At 46.3% G+C, this 21,575-nt stretch overlaps 2 gene segments (V, D, J or C); both read right to left on the bottom strand.

The window, feature by feature from the left end:
- LOC102901181 overlaps positions 1-1,913 on the bottom strand; it is a 75,108-nt gene extending 73,195 nt beyond the window's left edge. Inside the window, 2 exon segments of the C gene segment in view lie at positions 1,317-1,614; positions 1,795-1,913. Coding sequence covers positions 1,317-1,614; positions 1,795-1,840 — 344 coding nt within the window.
- The window catches only part of LOC101082918, a 425,870-nt gene that overhangs the window by 159,937 nt on the left and 244,358 nt on the right, over positions 1-21,575 (bottom strand).

Genomic DNA, 21,575 nt, shown 5'->3' with positions numbered 1-21,575 from the left:
AGAGCACTGCATATGAAGCCAGTGCACTCATTGTTAGATAGTATGTGCTTTCTTGTATTTTTGTATTCGTCTGTAATCTTTAATTGTAATTCTAATGCTGTCTTTAAAATAAATTGTAGACACATTAAGGAGACTAGAACTTAGGCTAGAACTTGACTTACAGCTATTTCTATTCCCATGACCTATCCTAATATCATAAGTACAATAATCGCCCTATAAATAAATATGTGAGGAAGATGATAGTGCATTGGAAGGAATATTGAATAGAAGGTATCAGGAGAGCTGTTGTTCTCACAAACTCAATGTCTACTTTGCATCATAATGCCTGGGTTGTAATTTAATGTTGAGAGAGAATTCCATACTAGTCAGTTGAACAGAAAAACAAACAGTTGGCTACTAGAGCCAACAGGGTGAAAGCACTCCCTAAACGATTATTAAATGTTTGTATCTGTAAGTCCTCCTGCCTGTTGGTCTACTCAGTGGGTTCCTCCAGGACTTGGCTTCCTGTAGTCTCTGACACTTTTGGCTTATCCATTTCAACTTGGGACTTGGGATTTTTTTTTTTTTTTTGATTCACTCGATCCATGACCAACTCACAGATCCCACACTGCCACAAATATTAGTCTCCAAGATCTCGCTCAGCAACTAACATTGTGTTATCCCTCCCTACCCATCCCCATGCCCCCCCCCCCGCCCCTGAACTCCTCCGTGACTAAGGGATGATATAAAACATTCAATATCTGAAATAGTTAGGGAGCATTTCAGAAAATGACTCTATTCATCCTTCTTCACAGAGTAAGAGTTAAAGCTATCTCTAATAGCTTTGGAAATTTTGATTAGGATGGTAATGGAAAACCATCCTTGCTTTATCTAGTTTATGCACACGAATGCTTTCACAATAAAGACTCTGGAATGAGCTACGACACTCATGATAGTAGAAATTCTGTTCATCTCAGCCTGCCCCCACAATAAGAAAACCTTCTCAGCATTGAAGATTGTTTTTTTTTCAACCTTTTCTCAGAAGTCCCTGAGAGTCAGGTGTAGGGCCCCCTTGGTCGCTTTGCATAAACCCTAATGAGATTTTCTGCCCTCTTTGACTGATAACTAAGCCCCCTCTCAACCAACCACAAAGATAAGGCCCTTGCCCCAACTTAGCTCTTGTCTCTCTTATCAGATGTTACTGTTGAGATTATCAGGTGGTCTCACCTCAGTGTGGTGCACATTTTAGCTACAGGTGGTCTTCTCATTGGACCTGCCCCCCTTGGTTTGACTCAAGGGTTCTGAGGAGACCAGCTTGCAGGGCTATAGCACCGTGGATATCGGACGCACAGTAGTAGGTCCCAGTGTCTTTTATTGTTGCTCTTTGAATGTCAAGTATACATTGGCCCTTTAAAGCATCGATATTTCCTTTGAAATTACTGCTTATATTGGCATTAGAACTGTTGCTTAGTCTGTATACTAAAGTCAAGGAGTTATCTTCATTTTTCTTATACCAGCTCACTTGATAATTTTTCCAGTCTCCTCCCGTTATGCTGCATCGGAAGGTGGCAGGCTCCCCAACTAGAACAGTCAGGGTTTCGGTGTCTGGTTTCAAAACGATATCCAATGAGACCCCTGAAAGGGAAAGCCCAGGTGGAGAGGCTATGGAGATCTCCCTCTGTTCCAACGGGATGGAGCCAAGCTCAGCAATGGCCCTCCCTGAAGACCGCCCCCCCTACCCCCTGCCCCCCGCCCCGCAAATCATTCCTGCAGCACATTTCCCTAAGAGTGAAAGGCCCAGTGGCTTGTCCTTACCTGCACAGAAGAGGGTGAGGTAGAAGAGGGTACAGGTCCACAGCATGGCTTCATGGGGGAGGCTCTTCAGTATGCTGGTGCTTCCTGGCTATCCCTGATCAGCCACTGCCTGCCTGGGAGAAGCTTTGTCAGTTATAAAGATGTCTGGGTGTTAGTCACTTCCTCACAGAGAGGTGTGACAGCCCTACAAGGTCACAGGTTGGGCTGTTTATCCAACAAACTCGGGTGAATTACCTGTTGCAGGCCAGATACCATTTGGGAGAAGAGGAGGTGAACAGGACATGGCTTCTGTCTTCAAAACACTCAGTCTTTGGGGGGAAGCAGACATAGAGCAATTACGAAGGAGTGTTAAGTGCTATGGAAGAGGTTGGCACAAAGTGCTCCAGGAGCGGGGAGGAAGGAACTGTCTCTGCCTGGGACACGAAGAAGATTCCACCCTGAACAAAGCTGCGAGAGTTGAGTAGGGTGTTGTCAGCCTCTGCCTCTGGAGGGCATTCCCAGGGGAGAGGGCATTCTGCAGGGCATGGTTATTCTCCCTCCTTGTCATTCCTTTGCCGGTCCCTTTTCCTTTGGCCTCTGCCGCCCCTGCTTCCATCCGAGCCTTCTTCACATGTTGCAGGCTGTTGCTATACTGTTCCAAGACGTCTTCTTCCTGCTTCCAGACTCTCCCCATTTTCATCCGTTCTCCAAGCAGCCATCATACAGATTTTTCTTCAGACCAGGGGGGATCAGGTCACACCTCTGCTGAAGCTCCTTCAGTAGTTTCCCTTGGCCTTTAGGGAAGTATGAAAATCCTATGTTACGGCCATAATTATCTCCTGATCTGCTTTTTTCCTCCAGTTTCACTTTTGGCCACTTGCACTCAGTATTTCAGCTGCACAAAAATACTTGCAGATTCAAAGATGTATCATAGTCTTTATAGTACCAGTTTTTGCACTAGCTTCTCCTTCCTGGAAAAACCAGAACTTCCTCCTCCTTCCCCCACCCCAACTCGAGAGAAGCATACCCTGGGTTCCCCGAGCTTGTTGGGTCATGGCGCTTATCACCTCTATTACAATTATCCGATAATTTGTTTTCTGCACTGGGCTTTAAGATTCATTAGAACAGTGACTGTATCTTATTTATATTCACTTTCTCAGTGCCCAGCACAGAGCTTGTCAATATTAGGAGCTTAGCAGAGATTCAGCAGTCTAAGTAGGATTTCTGTCTGGAGTTTCCTGACTCTCAAGGAGCATTCTGGGCTGCTCATCTAGTGAAGGATGGGATTGGGAAAGGATTTGTCAGCAACCCAGGCCAAAACCTGGGGAAGCAGGTCTTCTACATATTGTCGTAGGTGTAGGGAGAGGCAGGCCCTCTGCAACAGCAGGATATCTCCCACCTGGCTAGACCTTGTTTGTAATTGTAGAAGCGAACATCCTGATATCACCCCTGGGTTTCTAGGTGGTATCGCTACCCGCATCATCTATGTGCAAAAGGGGCACTGGCTGTGCAGATCTAATGGCTCTGGGTTTTGAATCTTCCTTTGCAATTTAGCAGTAGCTGGGCAAGTGTCATCCCTAAGTCTTGATTTCCTCTTCTGCACATAGGGTCATTGTAGTTACCATGCAGGGATGTTGTGAGGTTGAAATGAGAGAACACATGTGAAGTAGCACTTACCCCTGTGCCTGGCACACAGTGGAATGCCCACTAGATGTCGGTTCTTTGCCACATCTCTTTTGCTTTGCCGTGGGTGGGTTAGTGACCTAGTCATAGCTCCCTACCTGAGCCATCATCACCAAGGGAGATACAGAACTTGTCATTTCGGGTGTGGCACAGAATGTTCTGCTGAGGGAAGGAGGTGTTGGCCCAGCTCTGTTAGGCTGTCTGTAGGACTCTGGGCAGGTGAATAATGACCTGAATGTAGCTGTGTCAGAGATGAATGGGCAATGTCACTAACTTCTACACCCTCTGGCAAAGGAGTCTCTCGCAACTAAAGATGGAGGCCCATAGGGGCTAGAGACACAGTCTTTTTTTGTCCATCTGGGATGAAAAAAGAATAGGAAGACTTGAAGAAGCAAAAAGACCCCAGGGTCAGATCAAATCAACCCACACTGGGTCCTACACACTCCAGCTCAGTGCCCTTCTCTTTGATGGCCGCTGCCACTCTGGGTCTTTAGTATCAAACATTTATCCAGAGGATCACTGGAATATTAGTGGGAGAGAGTGCCAGAATTTCCGATTTTATCTCTAATTGGAAGTTTCAGGAATCTACTTTGCCTTTGATTTGAGAACACATCCACTCTTTCCCTACTCCCTTTGAGTTCTTTGGGAGAAAAAAGAGAGAAATTTAGTGAAGGAAAGTTCTTTGCTTGCTTTATCTCATACTCATTACCCTCAAACTTCCCACATAAAGCTTTAGTGACAACAAAGTCAGACTCTGGTGTGCGCCCACGATTTATCTCTGTTCAGGCATGGCAGTTATCAGCTGTTTGCCCTGTTTCTAGTTGCCGTCTTTGCTCTTTTGTTTCTCTGCCCTGGCACCAGCTGGTTGGACAAGCAACTGAAGAACAAGAATGGAGGTGAGTAACAAGAGAGAAAATGCCCTTTCTATGTCCCTTGGCCAGGACCTCAGCTGCCTGGGGTCCCAGGATGGTCTTCAGTAAGTAAGTGGTTCTTGGTCTGGCTGCTTTGGGATCAGAATGCTCAGACGGATGGGATTACTTTGTTTCTCTGATGTGTTTTCACTGAAATGTCTGAGCCCCACTGGTTGTGTTAAAGCAAACATAAGATATTTTTGGAAATTAGTGAGGAATTTCAATGGGTGTCAAGGAAAATCACAGTGTCATTTGTCTCTAAAAAGATTTTGGCTGCCACTATTCCATCTGCGACTCACTTACCCAGCTGTGTGGCACTGAATGAAGCAGCTGCCAAGCAGAGCAGCGGAGAGGCAAGCTGGGACTCTTCTGAGTTGTAATTCTGCTTCTGTTACTGACTTGGGACTTTGAGATGTAAATAAATAAACTTTTCCATATTTAGTCTCAGCTCAATTCCTTTAAAAAGTTTGCCTGGCTCCCATCTCCCAACTCATCCTGAAATCTCAAGGTCCTAATCCCAATCCATGCTTTGATCCTGGAACCCTCCCGTAATCGCTACCACCAAGTACTTCTCTTGCTCCCATGTGTGTCTGGTCTGGTTCCTCTGTTAGGCCGTAAGCCCTTGCTACAGTGTGAACTCCCAAATGGCAGAGAGCTTATATCATTTGCCTTGAACCTTGGCTCTTGGCATAGTGTCTGACACATAGTAGACACTCAATGTATATATATATTTATATTTTAATATAAATGATTGTCAAATTGGCTAACATACAGTGTGTAAAGTGTGCTCTACCTCAATATATATTTTTGAATAAAAACTGAACCATGCCAATTCTATACTCTGAGACTTATTGACACTCATGAGCAATTGTTTTTTTTTTAAGTGTATTTATTTATTTTGAGAGAGACAGAGACAGTATAAGTGGGGGAAAGGCAGAGAGAGAGGGAGAGAGAGAGAATCCCAAGTAGGCTCTGTTCTGACAGTGCATGAAATCATGACCTGAGCCGAAACTGAGAGTTGGATGCTCAACCAATTGAGCCACTCAGGCACCGCTTGATGAGCATTTGTTAACCTTCCTGCTCACCTTTTCTTCTATGCCTGTCCTTCAAGGGCCACATGGGGAGACTAGAGGGCTTCCAGTTAGGCCATGAGGTGGTTGGGACAGATCACCACCCAGAAACCTGCCCTTGGGAAGTACTCTCCAGTCCATACATAAGTTTCTAATGACTTTGTTTTTCTTCCAGATTATCCTTTGACTTTGGTAGTAGCAGGTTTTGTAAAGGAAGAAAGATTATTTCTCTCACGGTACTCTTAGCATGGCAGAATCAGAGACCTGGAATTATGGGATAGTTTTTCCACTGGCAGAGAACACAGCAGGGCTACTAGGGTTGTAAGTGTCCTTTAGAAAACCCACGTTCTCCAATTTAACATTCAGCAATTCTGGAGATGTGTCATCAATAACCCTGAGGTGCCCTGGAGAAAAGCAAGCCCAGGAGGAAAGTGACTTACTCGCTCACCAGACACTTTCTGGGGCTGTGCCCATCCCAGTAAGGTTAAGACTTTGAAATCTGATCCCCAAAGCCAAATGGGGCAAAGGGTTTTCCTCCAGTTCTTTATCCCAAGAAAAGCCTCCAATTTTGTATGATTCTGAGCCCTTAAAGGGCTGCTCTTGGGGGGCACCAGTGCTGATGAGCCCATATGTTGGCTGCAAATGAGAAAGCCAGCAAGACAGCAGGGGATTAGGATTTCCACTGATGAATAAATGCAGTATCTGAGGCAGCAGGAGATGTGCATCTTCAGAGGAGAAAATAGAGGAGACAGTTCTATTTACTCCTAGTTCTCAGCTCAGTGGGTCACACCAAGGAGTTTCCCTGGGTGGTTCCTTAAATAAGCAGAGGCAGAAATGGATGTGTCCTTGTAGAGCCCATGTACTTTTGGAATCTTGGGATCATCTTCATTTGATAGTTTTTTAGGATGTCATAAGGTCAGGGGTGCTTTGACTTCATTTGTCATGTTCTTGGAGGTGGGAAGTCATGTAGTACACTTGTGATGTTGATGGAACTAATTTCTTATTAATAATTATGCTTATAAACAACTTTAATTTTATAAGTGATTCCACTATCCATTTAATAAGTGTGTGTGTGTGTGGGGGGTACTGTTGTATTTTAATATCTCATAAAGTCTATATTTGCTTATTTTATGAGGGTCAAGCAGAAATTACTTTCCTTTGGTTTCATTTTTTTCTATGTAAGAACACTTTTAATAATTTATCAGCAACTAGTGAAAAAGGTCCTGAAGATCTTTTGAATTGTATTTCTCTCTATTTTCATTGATATTTTGTTCTTACTAGATGGGATACTAATATATGAAAGAATGTTTAATTGCCTAAGAGATTGACTTATTTTTTAATCAAGAAGCTCCTCAAGCTCCAACCCAGCCTAGTGGTAGGGACGTGGTGAGGAATTATCATCATGATAGCATCACCATCAACAACAAGGGTGACTCGTGCTTACCGAGTGCTTCCTATGTGCCAAGCATAGCTCAAGTGCATGACATATAATAGTTCACTTAATTCATGCTACAATTCTCTAAGGTAGATATTATTATTATCATTATTTTAAGTTTTTTGCAGGTTTTTTTTATTAAGTAATCTCTATGCCCAACATAGGGTATAGAGGGCATGACCTTGAGATCAAGAGTCGCATGCTTTATAAACTGAGCCAGCCAGTGCCTCTATTACCATTATTTCCTAAACGAGGAAAGCAAGGCATAGAGTAACTTGCCCAAGGTCATATAGCTAGTAAGTCAGTAAGTGGAAGATTTGGGATTCAAAATTTAAGAAGTCTGGATTTCAAGTCTGCTTCAGTCATTCATACTATACTGTCGACACTGTATCTATCTATCTATCTATCTATCTATCTATCTATCTATCTATCTATCTATCATCTATCTACCAATCTATCATCTATATAATTTCCTGGATGTGTGTGTATATATATACATTATATATATAATTTTTTTTCAGGTTTTTAGCAATGTTGATAAGTTTTCAAGATCGGTGATTAAGATGTTGATTGTTGGCTTTCAGTTTGTATGTGTGTCTGTTCATTTGTCTTTCTGGGTGTTAGGGACTGTGCCTTTATGTGTCAGGTCAAAGGCTCAAGTAATTCAACAGTATTTAATTTTCACTTTTCATGGCTTAGCAAGATAAAAGTGAGGAGGCGCCACTTGCTGAATACATTTCATTACTTGAGAAATGATTGTTTTATATCTTTGTATCCCCATAGCACTTACTATATCCATTTGTAAGACATAAGGTCCCCTTAGTTTTGAGTGAATGAATTGAGGAATGAACGGGGGGAGGGGGGAGGTTCAAGATGACTCTGACCACCTTCTGTCTTGTTGGATGACCCTCTGAATTTCTGGTGTTGAGTTTGCCTGAGGCTTATGGTTTTTGTTCCATGTGATACACAGTATGTATCATGGTGCCGAACAGCACAGTAGTAAATGCCTTTGTCTCTAGGCTGCACATGCTTAATGGTTAAGGTACTGGACAACAACTTTCTGTTCACAAACAACTGGTAATGTTCCAATTCCACGGTGCCTTGAGAGGTATGGCCGATATAGGTGAATCTTTGGTCAGCTCTTTGTAGATACCAGTACACAGACTCAAAATTTTTGTCAGGAATATTGTATTGGCATGGAAACTCCACATCTGTCCCAATTATGGCAGTTATGTTGGAAGATTGTATAATTTCAGTCTTGCAGGAGCCATCTGGAAAAGAAAAAGGGATAGGAAATGAGAAATGAGAAAGAGAGAGAAATTGCACCTGTTTACCTGGGAGCCACGTACAGAGGAAGGGCAGTACAAGGCAGAGAAGCCGGGACATGGTGGGTCTGCAGTTCTTCTCAGTGCTGTTTACCAGGAAGCCTACTTGGCATGCACGATGCACTCGGGCCACCTTATCTGCAACAGCCATGTGGCTGCTTCATTGCTGCAGCAATAAAGGAAAGAGGTCCTTGGGGGTGGTTGGTGCTCACGCTATCGAAAGACACACTCAGATTTGTTCAAAGGCAGCGATCCAACAGGCCCCTTTAGAGGAGGCTCTGGCGCTCCTCTGCCACTCGGGGCCCGTGTTTTCAGCATCTGGTGCCATTCTCTTATCAGCCCCGAGAGGCTTATTCTTTGAAAGGAAACAACCAGGGAGACAGTCTTTTGTTGAAAGACATTTGGTGGGTCATGATCTCTTGGGTCCTTGTTCCTGAGTTTCAGGGGTCTAATGTGCGCAGAAGGATGAGGTAAGGTCTGAGCAGTCATTTTTTTTGGATGTAGTACTATGGCTTTTGTTGCCCACCTGGCAGTTTCTGGTTCTAGGACCCACTCCACAGAAGCCAGACAGGGAGGAAGTAATTTGTTCATTTTTAATTAATTGATGAACCAGTCAAGCACCCATTTATCAGATACTTATTGAGTGTCAATTACATGCAAGCTTTCTGCTGAGTGCTGAGGACACAGTGGAAGGAAAAAACCAGTCCAAGTTGCTGATTGTGGAGTTTAAAGTCTGATGATGTTGTTTTACTTCAGGCAAGAGAAGGAGGTACAGCCCATCACACAATATGTAGGAAGCTGCGGAGGGGCCCGTGAAGGGGCTTCTGGTGTCTGCACATATTCAGACAGGGCTTTCTCCCAGTCAACACAGCTGGTTGTGAGCTCACCATGGAGGAGCAGAGATTGGAATTTCCCCTGGCAACCCCCACCCCATCTGAGAATCAGAGGGTTCCTTTTCTACTCACCTTCCCTTCTAACCATTTTCCTATCAAGAAATCATTCTATTTGTTGACGATCCAAAGTTTTGGAGTTCCTGACTTAGCACTGTTATCATTCTATTCTTGGAGCAGAATCAGCTGGGCAGCAATCGTTCCCACTGTGAACATAACTGCATCTTTTGTGTGATGGCTTCCTTTTCACTGTGTACACAGTGACTGCAGAGCCAGGAAATTTTAATTTGGGATAAATAATAAGCTATCTTTAGGGCCAATCTTATTTTGAGAGTCAGGGCTGATGGAGGTCAAGAATTCGCTTTCTTTTCTCGCCTTTGTCAAGGCTTTTCCTCCCACATCCGCCTCCATCTTACTTACGTCATCTTTTTCCTAGTATCTTTTCCAAGACTGCTCATCTTTCTGCAAGATAGTCTCATGAACAGCTTTAAAGGCATAACGGGACAGTGCACAAAGAAATAAGGAGACACTCACCCCAGAATGCCTGGGCTTAGGGTTACACAGAAGAGAGCTGGGGACAGCTGAGGCCACACAGACACACAAACAGGCATGTGGAGGTGGGGTTTGGGGGTTGGGGGGGGTTGGTGACATGGCGGTGGGGGAGCCTGCACTAGAGCAGGTGGTATGATGGGGTGGTCGGGAGTCCTCCCGAGGCATGGCCATAGCAGTGTGAATGATGTCTGGAAGCGGGTGGGGAAGATATATGTGTGTTCATGGGGACTGCAGACAAATTCACCAAAGACCCCTAAGGAAGGCCATCCCCGGTGGTGGGGGAATGTCATACCCAAAGCCATTCTACTGAATAGGGGCTCTAGTTTTTTAGGATGACTGACACCTCAAGACTTAATGTACTAAAAAAAAAAAAGAATTAATTTTAGATGGCAAGGCCATAGAACTTGGGAACTGGAGAGTATTCAGTATGCAACCAGGGTGCCAGGAAGAGGCCATCTCTTCCTTCTCCTTCAACCCCCCTGGTACCATTCATTTACTTTTGAAGTGTCTCCTCAATCTGTTTACTCTTTCCAGGTCCTTATTTCCAATCCTTCTCATTGTCTACCCCACTTTTTGCATTAACTTTATATCCGATCTCATGGCCACAGCAGCACGAAAAATCAAATCCACCAGTTACTTACCAGGGCTGTGTGGCCCTGGAGTTGTAAGAAAGGCCTATGGTTTCAAGGGAGACAACCTCAGACACTTCTTGCCTAGGACAAGGTGTCAGAAAGTTAAGAATTCAGGAAAGATTGTGAGATTTTCAAAATCACAAGGCAGGAGGATGTGTGACCTGCCATCAATGTCAAACCTGGTCATCAGACCTAGTATCAAGGCCTCAGGCATGATCCACCCACCAGAGACCTGGAAAGGGAAATCAGAGCCCTGAGACAGGTCTGTATTGAATGCAGGAAATAACCCTGGGGACCATCCTTGCCTCTCGACTCTTGTGTATTGACTGTCAATCTCCTCTTTTACAGAAATTTCTGTACATTGTTTTTTTTTCCAGGTACAGAACTGAGACACTACCCTGGAGGCCTGTCCCTTAATCACAGTGAAGGCATCTTGAGAAAGTACATAGGATAGGACACGCTTAACACAGGGGATCATCTCAGCTCCCACGCTTAACATGGGATCATCTCAGCTCCCATGGACAGTGATTGAATTGTTTTTTTTTTTTCCAATTTCTGTTTGCTCTCAGGAAAGTATCCTCTGATTACAGACTTTTTATGAGAAGGATCAGGACCAGCCATGTCCTCTGAGGACCTAGATTTGAACTGTATAGTGAAATTTCAGTTAGAAATTTACAACTATACAACTTACAAAGCAAGGGCTTTTCTTTTCTTTCCTTTTTCCCCCACTTTGGTTGGAGAACGTCTCCTCGAAGACTGTTGGGCATGTTGGGGTTCTGTCGGGAGAGTAGAGACTCTCGGTGAAGTTTAGAGCACTCTTTTTTTTTTTGTTGAGAAAACTGACGTAAGGTTGAGAATAAGTTTATTCACACCTAAAACAAATATCCACTCATTGCTGTCGAGGTGATGAAGTTATCATAAAACTAAAGGCAGGGGCCCCTGGGCAGCTTAGTCTGTTGAGTGTCTGACTCTAGATTTCAGCTCGGGTCATGGTCCCAGGTCATGGGGTCAAGTCCCCCATTGGGATCCACGATGAGCATGGAAACTGCTTGAGATTCTCTCTCTCTCTCTCTCTCTCTCTCTCTCTTTCTCTCTCTCTGCCCCCTTTCCCTGCTCTGGAGTGTGTGAGCTCTCTCTCTCTCTCTAAAAAATAACAACCAACCAACTAAATGCAGATGTTATATACTAAGATGGTAAGTGTTTGGTTAAAAATTAGCTGGTGTCACGGTGCCTGGGTGGCTCAGTTAGTTATGCGTCCGGCTCTTGATTTTGGCTCAGGACATGATCTCATGGTTCTTGAGATTGAGCCCTGCTTCGAGTGCTCTGCACTTGGGATTCTCTTTCTCCCTCTTTCTCTGCTGCTCGTGAGCTCTCTCTCTCTCAAAATAAATAAAGTTAAAAAAATTAATTGGTGTCTTTCTAATTAGAATGAGGGGCAGGTTCTACCCCCATCCCATATGAATTTAATCAGGGCCATTGGTGTCCCATAAGTGGTGTTCTAAGACCTAAAAACACCATGTTTGCCCTGTTGGGCTGTGAAGGCCACACTCTACCCGAGACAGTGGAGGGTGTGGGGAGAGCTTCTTGGCAGGAAATAATTTTTTCCCCTGTCCTGGTTCAGGGCAGGAAAGGAGCTAGTCTTGGGTTCTGAACTTGGAGATGTGGGGATACCTGCAGATTTTTAACGGGGGCACAGACTGGTTTCTGCTATATGAAAGCCCGTGGGGGAGACAGGAGGGTCTCATGTTGGGTTTTGGCGTCTCAAGATGTGCACTTCTTTCTCTCCTCAAGTATGTAGTTGTGTTCTAAATGATTGTGGGAGCAGGCTGTGTCCACACTGCCATGGGATCTGTTGGGGACAGGTACAGGGGAGAGTAGCCTAGACCTGAGTCTCATGAGATGGCCCAGGGTGGTGTGAATAGGAACTCTGGCTCAGAGGAGTTGTCGAGCCCCGTGGGGTTCCAGTGTGGGATGAAATTACCACAAATCCCCCAGGGAGGGCATGGCGGCTTCATATTCCCACAAGAGAGGCTGCGGTTACCGTGGGTCGGATATTAAGGGAACAGTGTCTGTATTTTTAAATCCACAGGCTGGTGAGGTCTGAGGACACGTGGGTGACATAATGAAGGACTTCCTAAAAGTAAGAGATCGAAATTCTTGAAGTGGTGTTTGAAATAACATCTGTACAATGACAGCCACTGCTGTAATTAATAACCTGACTATCCTTAGCTGTCTCCAAGACTATGAATGCTCAGCAACTAATTGATGGCTGAAACATCCGATGTTATAAGAGCTAGAAAACAGCAGCAGATCTGAAAATGGCCAATTTCCATTATGCATATATATACATGCATGCATGCATCCGTTCACTCATTCAACAGACGTTTATTGCCAAGCACTGTATGTGCTGCCAGGAGCTTACATCCGAGAGAGTAGAAAAAGGTAGGAGTCTACAACCCCTGGTCAGAGGCACAGATTGTTTCTGCTTAATGACATGATGAGGCAAGTTTTCCTTTCAGTCTCTTTCTCAGGGGACTGTGTCACCTATGGAGCCAAATCCTCTTTCCAATGAACTGCCTTTTATTCCTACGACGCCAGGCGCGGGGAGCCATTGTAACAGTGCTGGCCGTACTGCTGCTCTCAGGGTGCTCCCGTGGTCCTCGGTTTTGGCTCCCAACCAGAGGCTGCATGCTGCTTATGCCAGGGCAAGGTGGGGACAACGGTGGAGCAGAGCCCCTAAAGAGATTTGGCTGGTCCAGCACTGCCCTCCAGTGGTCAAACGCAGGCATTTTGGGGAAGGATGGATTCCTAGAGTGAGGCTGAGGTGGGTGTCTGGATTCATCAGGAGCCTTAGGAACGGCTCCACCAGATGAGGCTGGCAGAGTAGGAACTGGAAGCCCTAGTTGAGAAATGAAAATGAGGATTAAAATTCATCAGTGACTGGGTACCTGGACTGGTATGTATAGAGAGAACCAGAAATAAAGATCATATTGGTTTCCCAATTGGGGTTTTGTCAGGAGAAATAATGATTGGCTGACAAAATGACCAGACTGCCTAGGGACCTAGAAAGTGTGGTGGTTGGGGCGCCTGGGTGGCTCAGTCGGTTGAGCGTCCGACTTCGGCTCAGGTCATGATCTTGCGGTCCGTGAGTTCGAGCCCCGCGTTGGGCTCTTTGCTGACCGCTCAGAGCCTGGAGCCTGTTTCAGATTCTGTGTCTCCCTCTCTCTCTGACCCTCCCCCATTCATGCTCTGTCTCTCTCTGTCTCAAAAATAAATAAACGCTAAAAAAAATTAAAAAAAAGAAAGTGTGGTGGTGGTGATGGTGGGGTGGTGGCCTAGAGCTGTACCCCCTTGACTCTCAGTCCAGTCTTGTCAAGGTTCTAGGAAGACGCTGATCTCGAATAAACATCTTCAGATTGATGGTCAGTGCAGGAATGAGCATGAATCTCTGGAAATCAAATTGGATGCAAATTTGTGTGTAATGAACTCTTAAAAAAATTCGATTTGCAAAGGGATCCAGTCCATTGATTTACCTTAAGTCTGCTCTCAGCATTCTTGCTGGGATTCAAGGGGTCTTGGTCAGTCCTCCTGTATCTCACATGTAGGTGGTTCAGTAGCTTGACTTTGGAGGGAAGTTTCTCTTTCTTAATACCAAGAAGTCTTCTCCCCAACCCCCCTATTGGGTCGATGCCACTGGAAGACATCCAGCACAGCAGGACACTGTGCTGTCTCCCAGATCATGGGAAGGTTGAAGTAGCCTTGGCAGCTAGTCCACTCTTGGCAAACTCTGCAATTAGTGCAACCTTTGCTTCTTTCTGTTACATCGTCATGTGCAGTGTCCTTCAGATACATCATCACTTCCCTTCGGAGGTCATGGAAGCAAAGGAGTTTCACCTCACCCTGCTTTATTTCTTCTTGTTCTATCACTTGACTTCCTGAGCCTCCAAGCTTGAAATCTTCCTGGTCCCTGCCCTGTTGCTCTTCTGTCCTGCTCTTCTGAAAATACAGAGTAATGGGGTCAGAGAAACTTCCCAATCAAATTAAAAAACAATATAAAACAAACAGTGGCTAGTTCAGGAGCTTAGTAACTATAGCGTCATGCATCCGTGGTCGAATTGCTCACATTGTTGCCTGTAAAATTCAAGCATCCGAAGTTCTACTGGAGAAGACCCCAGTCTTTATGGTACACACGATGTTCGCACTGGGAATCAAGGGCAGGAGGTCTGAGAGTAGTGTGACAGGGAAAGATGGGACATGAGCCCCTTGGTTGTAGGAGTCTTGGAGCATACAAGTGACAGTAACTCTGTGTGCGCTGGTGAGTGGTTGAACTCAAGCTTTCAGAAGTCAAGAACCTGTTCTTCCTGTTCCTCCTCAGAATTCCAGTGCCTCCGACACATAATAAACATGTTGCCCCACAGCACGGTGGTTAAGAGATGATGCTTTAAAAATCCATCAGTCCTGGATCCAAGTTCTTTTACTTTAGTTTTTCAATTTTAGGCAAGTTTCCTAGGCTTTCTGAGCCTTGGGCACCTCACCTGTAAAACAGGGATAATGATATCTGCCCTCCCCGCCGGGCACCTTTGAGGCTTGGAGGCGATGGTGTGTGTGAAGCCCTGGGCATTGTGCCTGGCACATGGTCAGTGCTCAGTTAGAGTGTTTTAGTATTTCCATGTGCGCATGTGCAGACCTCTGCAGGTGCGTGAGTTTTCCAGTCAAAGCCCAACTTAACTACCAAATAAAATCAGCCCCATTTCATAAGACAGCAATGCACAGACATGGGGTTAGACAGATTCCCTCCCTAGACATCTTTGCTGCTTCCTTCTATAACTGGAAAGACTTTGCCCAAGTTTCTAGGAAGCAACATATTCTTGAACCCTGTCTAGAATGGGAAGACCCTCCTCGTATATAGAAGCTTTCAGGTGAAACAGGCATGACGTGGCAGTGACTGACCCTCCCCTTTTGCTCTGGGCCTGGGCACTCACCATACAGTCGGCATGGCTGGGTCTTCTGCTCTGGACGGTGGTGACTGACTGGGTCTCAGGAGCTGCCAACACAAGAGAGACTTGGAGGCTTTGTATTCAATCATCATTGAGAGCCTATTAGGAGAACAAGGTGCCATGCGGCCACTTGAAAGGCTGAGTGTCTAGAAATGGCCATTACAGGGGAAAATCCTTCCGCTTGGCTGACTGGGGCCAGGTCTATGGCTTTAAAGCAATTGGCGCAGATGCTGAGTGAGGGGGTGCATTCATTTTGTGCTCAATAAAACCAGTTTTATTCAGGGAAGTGAATTGTTATCCCCTCGGGAAGGGTGAAGGTATAAAAACAGGTTGTAATTCTTGGAGAATCTAATTCCTCTGTTGTTGGAGACGGAAAGAGAAAGAGGGAGAGAGACAGAGAGGTGGATGAAAGTGAGCTCTGTTGTCCTGGGGTAATTAGGCAGCTTGGATTTCTCCTGGAGCTTCAGGACGGTGCCAGATGTGCCCAGGCCTTCTGTGCGCCACCCCACAGAGCTAGCATCCAGAGTCCACCTCCTCCCCACTGTGGCTGCTCCTCGTGTCTGGGAATACATCAAAGGAGGTTTGATATTCATAACTGCTGTGAGTCATTTTCACATGGAGCTGTGGGGCGCTGCCTTCACCACGGCATGCTGTATTCAGCCCTTTGTAAGAGCAGCTGAGCTGAACCAATCCCCCATTATGGGCGAGAGTCGATCCCTCCTGGGAGACCTGGATTTGCCCCCAGACCCCTGTGCAGAATAAAATGGGTCTTTTTATTGAGAAATAGTTATTAAAACATCCTCCGGTCTTGCCTGTACATCTCCACCGCCCACCGAGACAGCTCTGCGTGGTCTCTTCCACAAGAGTGTGGCCACCTCCAGGCCCTGCTGTTAGTGTCAGTAACATCTGAAACTTCCCTGTTTCTCTTGCTCTGAGGACAAAGAACATCAACAAGACTCCAACCACGACCACATTTCTTCTCAACTGGAGGAGGAAATGCTGCTTGCTCCTGTTGAGTGTGGCTATTGTTGGAAAAAGCATCATGTGTGACACTCTCTGAGGGCTGGCAGAGGCTTGTGAAATTAAAGCCACAGGATCGCAGAGCTGGAAGGGGCCTTAGTCATCATCCAGTACCAGCCCCTCAAATTACAGATGAGAAAATGAGGCACGGAGAGGGTAAGTGAGTTGTCTACGGTCACACAGACAAGTGAAGGTTTCTAGCACATAGGCTTGTTTTCCAAAACAGGGAGGGAAATGGTGGCAGGGTGAATCTTGCTATTACTTTTCCACTGGAGACCGTGGAGAGGTTTCAACTTTTTGGAAAGGGATGGGGACCGGGAGACCTGAAGCTGTATCTCAGTTTTGTGCCTCAGTTTCTCTGTATGAAGAATGGCTATATAACACCTTCGGTTGGGAAGGTGGGAGAATTAACTAAGGAATGGTCAGGCTGAGCGGCTGGGGGTAGGGCAAAGCGTGGGGAGTGGAAAAGTAGGTGGAATATAGACATGAAATATAGCAGTACCTGCTTGCTCCCAGCCCTGGTAACAGTCCGTCAGAGAAACCACTCTCCTAGTGAAAATATTTCACAGTCAGCAGGGCTGGATTCCCCACCTTTGCTTAGGGCAGCGTGGAAAAAAGTGTTCCCCTGTCTCTGTGCATTTGAGTGCATTTTCATTACACTGTGCGTCTTCAATTCTGCCAGAAAAGTAAGCATGCCTCGCTCTTTAAAATGTCCGGAGCTCCCGTTCCCATTTGGGGTTTGTGGCGAAAGGTTAGACTCCAGAGCTGTCTGGTGGTAATCGGGTTCTGAATAAATGAGCCCTCAGGGACTGCCAGGGAGACCAGAAAGCTGCCAAGCTGGGCCTGGACTGAGTCTGGCAGCAGAGGCCACACAATGTCCCTTGGCAAGGTGGCCCCCGTGGGCTGGGCTGCTCGCGTTTGCTGGCAACCCGCCCGGCACCCCGCCGGGGCGATGCTGCGAGCCCAGAGGCCCACGTCCCTACATCAGTCTTCTCAACTGCTTTCTCCTGTTATTACCTTGTCAACAGCGGCATCCAAGACACAAAGGACAACTCTGCATGATGATGCAGTGAATGACTAGTTAGGTGCCTCCTGTTTAATAACCAGAGAAATATTGCTGTGCGGCATCTCTCCATATGCTCTGGCATCTGTGTCTGGCATGTAAGGGACTCATTTTCTTCGCATATCTCATTAAAGATGTAAAGCAAAATGGAGGGGCTGCAAGCCTCACACGCCCCCCCCTCCACCCCAGCCGCCTGGAACTCACTTTTCTTACCCTCTGCTGCCATCTAGTGGCCACTTGCCTCTTCTCCGCATTGTCGTTTTCACATTGGAGCTGAAGTTCCGGCGGCGCCGGTGAAACAGAAATCCCACAGCGGTGATCTCCTTAGGTTCTCCGCTGCAGCAGAGGGTCCGGTTTCCTGACATCGGCCTGGACCACCCTGGCACTGCCTCCTGGGGCCTGGAGCCCTTTCCCCTCTGGAGAGACGGTGTCTGTTGATTTTTTACAAATCTGGCTATCTTCCAGACTCTACACGTAAATCTTGCAAATCTGGCCCACTGAACATGTCTTGCCGAAAGCCGAGGTGAATTCTGCCACTTGGGCAGACAGAGTCCCACGCCCCACTCTGAAATGTCCCCTCATCTCTTGAGGAATCCCCAAAGGGCGGGATGGAGAAAATCACAGTGCACAAGGGGAATTCCGTGGCTCTTTTCAGCTGCCTGCCACTCACTTTCACACCAAGTCCTTGTAAGTGGACCCTCACTCCAGGGCCGATCCCACCCTCTCAACTCAGGGCCCAAGTGTCCCAAGACTGACCTTGTGTGACATGAGCTCCATTGCCTGTGATGGCGTCGAAGTGTGTGTTTAGCCCTGATTCAACAGCCTGGGTCTTGGGCAGGTATGCTGGGCTGTGTGGACAGCTGTGAAACACTCCCCAGGGTGGAAGACCCAGTGCAACACACTGCAGCTCACAACCGCAGCTCACAAGAGCAGTGAATAAAGTGCAGGCAGGGCACTCGCCAGCCGCGGGGTTTAGGCACTGGCTGCAGGTGCCTGCGTATCGCTGTGGGCCCCCAACACAAGAGGAAGGCGACTGCATCTCTGGGCTGGGGACTGAAACACAAAGAGTGATGTTGTTTTTTGTCATCAAGCCAAGCAGTTAATGTCCTTTTCCTTAAGCCTTGGCGTGTGCTCATTAATTTCATTAATTGATTCGTTCTTCCGTATGTACTCAGCTTTAGAATGTGCAATGAAGTAGGCACAAAAAGCAGCATATGACGCCATCTCAACCTTTAAGGATCGTATTATCTAGAGAAGGAAGGAAGAAGCACAACAGTTAAAAACAGTACTGATTAATTCTCTAAATGAGGAAAACATCTCACATGGGAAGTAGAGATTCCAAGAAGAGAGGGATCACTAGAGGCTACAACAGGTGGGGAGCATATCATGGAAGCTAATGATTCAAGCTGCCCAAGGAATTGCGGCCGACGGTGACATGCTCGCTCGGATGTGTGTCATGCTAGGGACTCTGCTCCAGCTGTTGGCCACTCTCCCCGTGTCAGGAGACAAAGGGAGACAAAGGGGAATCTCCTGGGTTCCTGTTCATTGATCTGTAATAGATTCTTCCCTTTCTCATATTGCTTTTCATTCATTGGGTTGACGTGTCATTCATTTATTCATTCAAGAAACATGTACCATTCTAGCATGAGGGTTCTAGAAATCAATTCACATGAAGTTCTACGTTTCCACACCAGCTTGAAACTGAACCAGAACTGCATAGAACAGAGACAAGCTAAAATCATTGTCACTTTTGTCTCCATCTTACATTGCCTCATTTAAGTACCTGTTGGTTCTTTATTGCTTTTAGATATCTGCCCATGTCGTCCACCCACTTTCCCTACTCCACCAGGACCACTTCAGACAGAGATGCAGCCCCAACTGTTCCTGCTGCCTTTTCTCACAATCCCATCATACTCTCATCTCTGGGGCTGACTCTGGGGGTGATGGGGCCAACTCGCAGGGCTTCCGGTTGGCAGGATGGACAGAGAGGACACTTCATTGGTTGTGTGGGAACAGAAAGTCTAAAAATAAACATAGAAAGGACCCTTTGATTTAGTCTTGGTTAAAAGTAAAATAGACTTTAGTTTGCAATGGTGTTTGATATGCCTTGCGAGGGAGAAATCCTATTATGTCAAATTTTCAAAAGTCTGTGCTGCTAAGATAAAGATATTTACATTCCGAGACCACAGAGCTCAGTGAAAAGGGGCTGTTAAGAGACCAGGCAGTTGGGGGAAAGGTTTTATGTAATTTAAATTTACACAGGTTTGGCCTCTTCTTATGTTTACTGACAAGGAGCGAGAAGCTCTGATATCAACTCTCCAGGAATACAACTTTTACAGCAAAGCATTTGATCACAAAGAGCTAAGAAAAGTATTGTATTGTTCATTTAATCCTCAGAATGTTTGTGTAGGAAATATAATTTGTTGAATTGAGTTGTTAAATGAACTCAAAAAACTTTTAGTACTTTAACTTTCTCTCCCTCCTTCTGTGTGTGTGTGTGTGTGTGTGTGTGTGTGTGTGTGTGTGTGTGTGTTTTCTTTAGTCGGAAAACTTTACACATCCTTCTGTTTCCCTCTCCCCTCCCCTGGGGCCTCGTTTTTCTTTTAGCAGACCACACAGATTGCAAGGCTGTAGTAGTCATATCTTGGAGCCCAGTTTCTTTGCCAGTTGTGTTGTTGGGGGTTTATATTCTGGAGACAGAGACCAGGAGAGGATGGGTAGCAGGTAATTCATTCCTCTCTGCAGGTGTGGAGCACAGAGGCTCAATGTGTCCTGGAGGTGGGCTGACCTTGGTCGTATCCACCCAGGCTGCGGGAACAAACGGCCTTCCAGATTCTATGAGCTCCTGGTCCTGGAACCAAAGTAAAGCCAGTGATCAGAGTCCCTGGGCCTCAGTTCCCTCTTTTTTCATTTCTGAACAAATCACAAATAAGAAGAAAAGTTCTTTCCAACTTCATGGAGTTGTATTGTGTCACCTGAAGCCTGATGTGGATTCGTCGGAACCACAACACCTGCGCTTCCCTCCTCTCTTTATCCCCCATCACATCTTCTTCGGGATTGTATGAGTTTCATTCCAAACTCACAAGGCAAGGATATTTAATTGTCACTGAGTGCCTACTGCGCGCCTTCAACTCTACCACAACACGGACTCATTTAACTCTTACAACCAACCGAGGTTTGTGTTCTATTCCCATTTCATGAGCGAAGGGACCCTGGGCCGTTCAATGACTTCCCCAAAGTCTTAGAGCTAATAAGTGCCAGAGACAGAACTTGAATCTAAGTGTAAAGCCCTGGTGATTTCTATGCAGCAAAGAGGAAAGGGTTGGCCCGTTCTCCTCCTCCCTGCTCTGCCCACCGCTGTCTGTCAGAGGGAGGAGTGGTTTGGAGGTGGAAGATTCCTCAGTTGGGCCCTGTGGCCTTGGAGCCCCACTCCTAAGACCCCAGGCCTCAGCTGGGCAGGCAGGATGCTGGGGACAGCACAGTCACTAACACAGTCCTCTGAGTTTCCTTAGGGCCAGAACCAACCAGTATCACAGCAGTACCCCCCAGGAGGAGGGTAGGGGGAGAAGCAGATACCTGGTCTGACTGCTGCGCTCTACTCTCTGACAGGCTGGACCTGAGTGAGGAAATCAGTGGTGGAGTGACCTCCACCCAGATCCCTTCTTTTCTTCCTTTTCTCAGAGGGGGCCTGAGTGGCCCCAGCTTGCTCTGCGCATCTCTCATGGGCTCCTCTGAAGCAGGTGTAGGAATCCTCATAATCACAGGGGACTATGAGGGGTTGGGGACTTCCACCCCTTCGGAGGAGGGAGGTGACAGAGTTGGTTGAGACACCAAATGCCTCAGTTTCCTCTATATCCCAGGGGCTCAGCAGCCGGACTGCCTAGAAGAATTCTGCCTTAGAAGAATTGGTTCTGGAACACGTTAGAAGAATTGACGTGAATGTCTGTGAGGTAGGAAGAGGCCACAGAACTCAAACTCCAGAGCCAGGCATTACCAGGTAGAGCTGGGGCCAGGGCGAAACCACTGAGCACAGAGGTGCGGTGGACTTCTGGCTGGAAGGCAGGTTTAAGCCTTGTCCAAGGGGCCAAGCCCACCTATGGAGCAAATCAAAGTGGTTTATTCTGCTTTCTTCTGAAAGCTGGCTATAATCACTCAGCCTAATTTGATTTTCCTTATATAGAAATATGGGGGTGGGGAGATCACAGAGAGGTTTCCTCCCAGTCT

Source organism: Felis catus, chromosome B3 (genome assembly GCF_018350175.1).
Source record: "Felis catus isolate Fca126 chromosome B3, F.catus_Fca126_mat1.0, whole genome shotgun sequence".
Classification (NCBI taxonomy): domain Eukaryota; kingdom Metazoa; phylum Chordata; class Mammalia; order Carnivora; family Felidae; genus Felis; species Felis catus.
This window is presented reverse-complemented; position numbering and strand designations above follow the sequence as displayed.